Here is a 1,288-nt window from a genome sequence, read left to right as displayed (position 1 = left end):
CTATGGAAGATGAATACACCACAATGATCTTTAACAACAAATTTAATATCTTATTATATTTTTATTTATTTTATATATTTAATTTTTTGGTGTGATATATATCTGAATTTATATATACCAGTACCATAGAAGATTTAAGATTTTTTTTCTTTGAATTCTTATCTGGCTGGAAAATTGAAAGAACTACTACAGTATTAAGGGACCTTCTAAGTTCTAACAAATTTAAGCTTTTAATGATTATAAATATAAAAGTAAATAATTAGACAATATTTTTAAACCATACAATGAATATATTCAAAGTTCTAACTTCTAAGAACGTAATACTGGAATAGTATTCCACGTCAGACGAGAGAAGTCTAGCTTGCACTCTCTATGTTATATGCCATCCCCACCATCATTATTATCTCTCTTCTCTCTTACACACACACACACACACACATAAACATAGACTATAAGAACAACACCAATTATTATGAGCAGTCGAGCACCGTCAAATGATAGCTTAATTATTGTTGGTAACATTACATAAAGTCACACTCAAATCAGTCATCAGCATCAAATTGAGATGGGTGGCAGTGTTAGTAAGAGTACTAGGAAGAGGAGATTCTCAGAAAAATATGTAACGAATTTGAAGGAGAAAGTGATGGTTCTCCAAGAAGAGATAAAGGACGTGATGTATGAGAGGGAGAAGGAGAGTAGGAGCTACGAGAGAGAGATAATGGTGTTCACTTTCAAGGAGGCAGATTGGAAGCAAGAAGGGAAAAGAATGAGGGAGGAAGTGAAGATGCTAAGGAAGATGGTTGAGGAGAAAGAAGAGAGGATAAGAGATTTGGAAGAGAAGAAGATGGGTGGTGAGAAAGAGTGGGAGCAAATGGGGACAAAGCTATTAGTTGAACAGATGAAAGAAGAGAGAGCAAGAAGAGATGAAGCTGTTGAGAAGTGGAAGCATCTCTATCTTGCTATCAAGGCTGAGCTTGATGACCTCATTCACAGGACATATCATGGTATAATCTCCCTTCCCCTCTCACTCCATTTTCTTCACTCAATTATTTACCAAAATAATATTTATTTTCTATCTTCCTTTTTACAGTACTCACTTGTTTCTCAATTCCGAACGTTGATAATCACGAATAATTTTTCCATTTTAATTTGAAATTATTTATTTTATTACCTGAATAAAAAATTTAGTCCATCTCATTTTATAATTACTTACTTATCACTTTTCTGATGTTCTCATTTACCTTTTTCGTAAATAGTTTTAATAATAATCACGTTTGATGTTTGATGT

The 1,288-nt window shown here is 32.8% G+C and overlaps 1 protein-coding gene across 1 annotated transcript in view; it reads left to right on the top strand.

Annotated features, from left to right (window-relative positions):
* LOC107625348 (golgin subfamily A member 6-like protein 1) overlaps window positions 393-1,288 on the top strand; it is a 1,843-nt gene continuing 947 nt past the window's right edge. The window contains exon 1 of the mRNA XM_016327968.2: window positions 393-1,004. Within this exon, the coding sequence (XP_016183454.1) occupies window positions 566-1,004 (439 nt within the window). The 5' untranslated portion in view covers window positions 393-565. The remainder of the gene's footprint in view (window positions 1,005-1,288) is intronic.

The sequence above is a fragment of the Arachis ipaensis genome, chromosome B02 (genome assembly GCF_000816755.2).
Source record: "Arachis ipaensis cultivar K30076 chromosome B02, Araip1.1, whole genome shotgun sequence".
NCBI lineage: Eukaryota > Viridiplantae > Streptophyta > Magnoliopsida > Fabales > Fabaceae > Arachis > Arachis ipaensis.
This window is presented reverse-complemented; position numbering and strand designations above follow the sequence as displayed.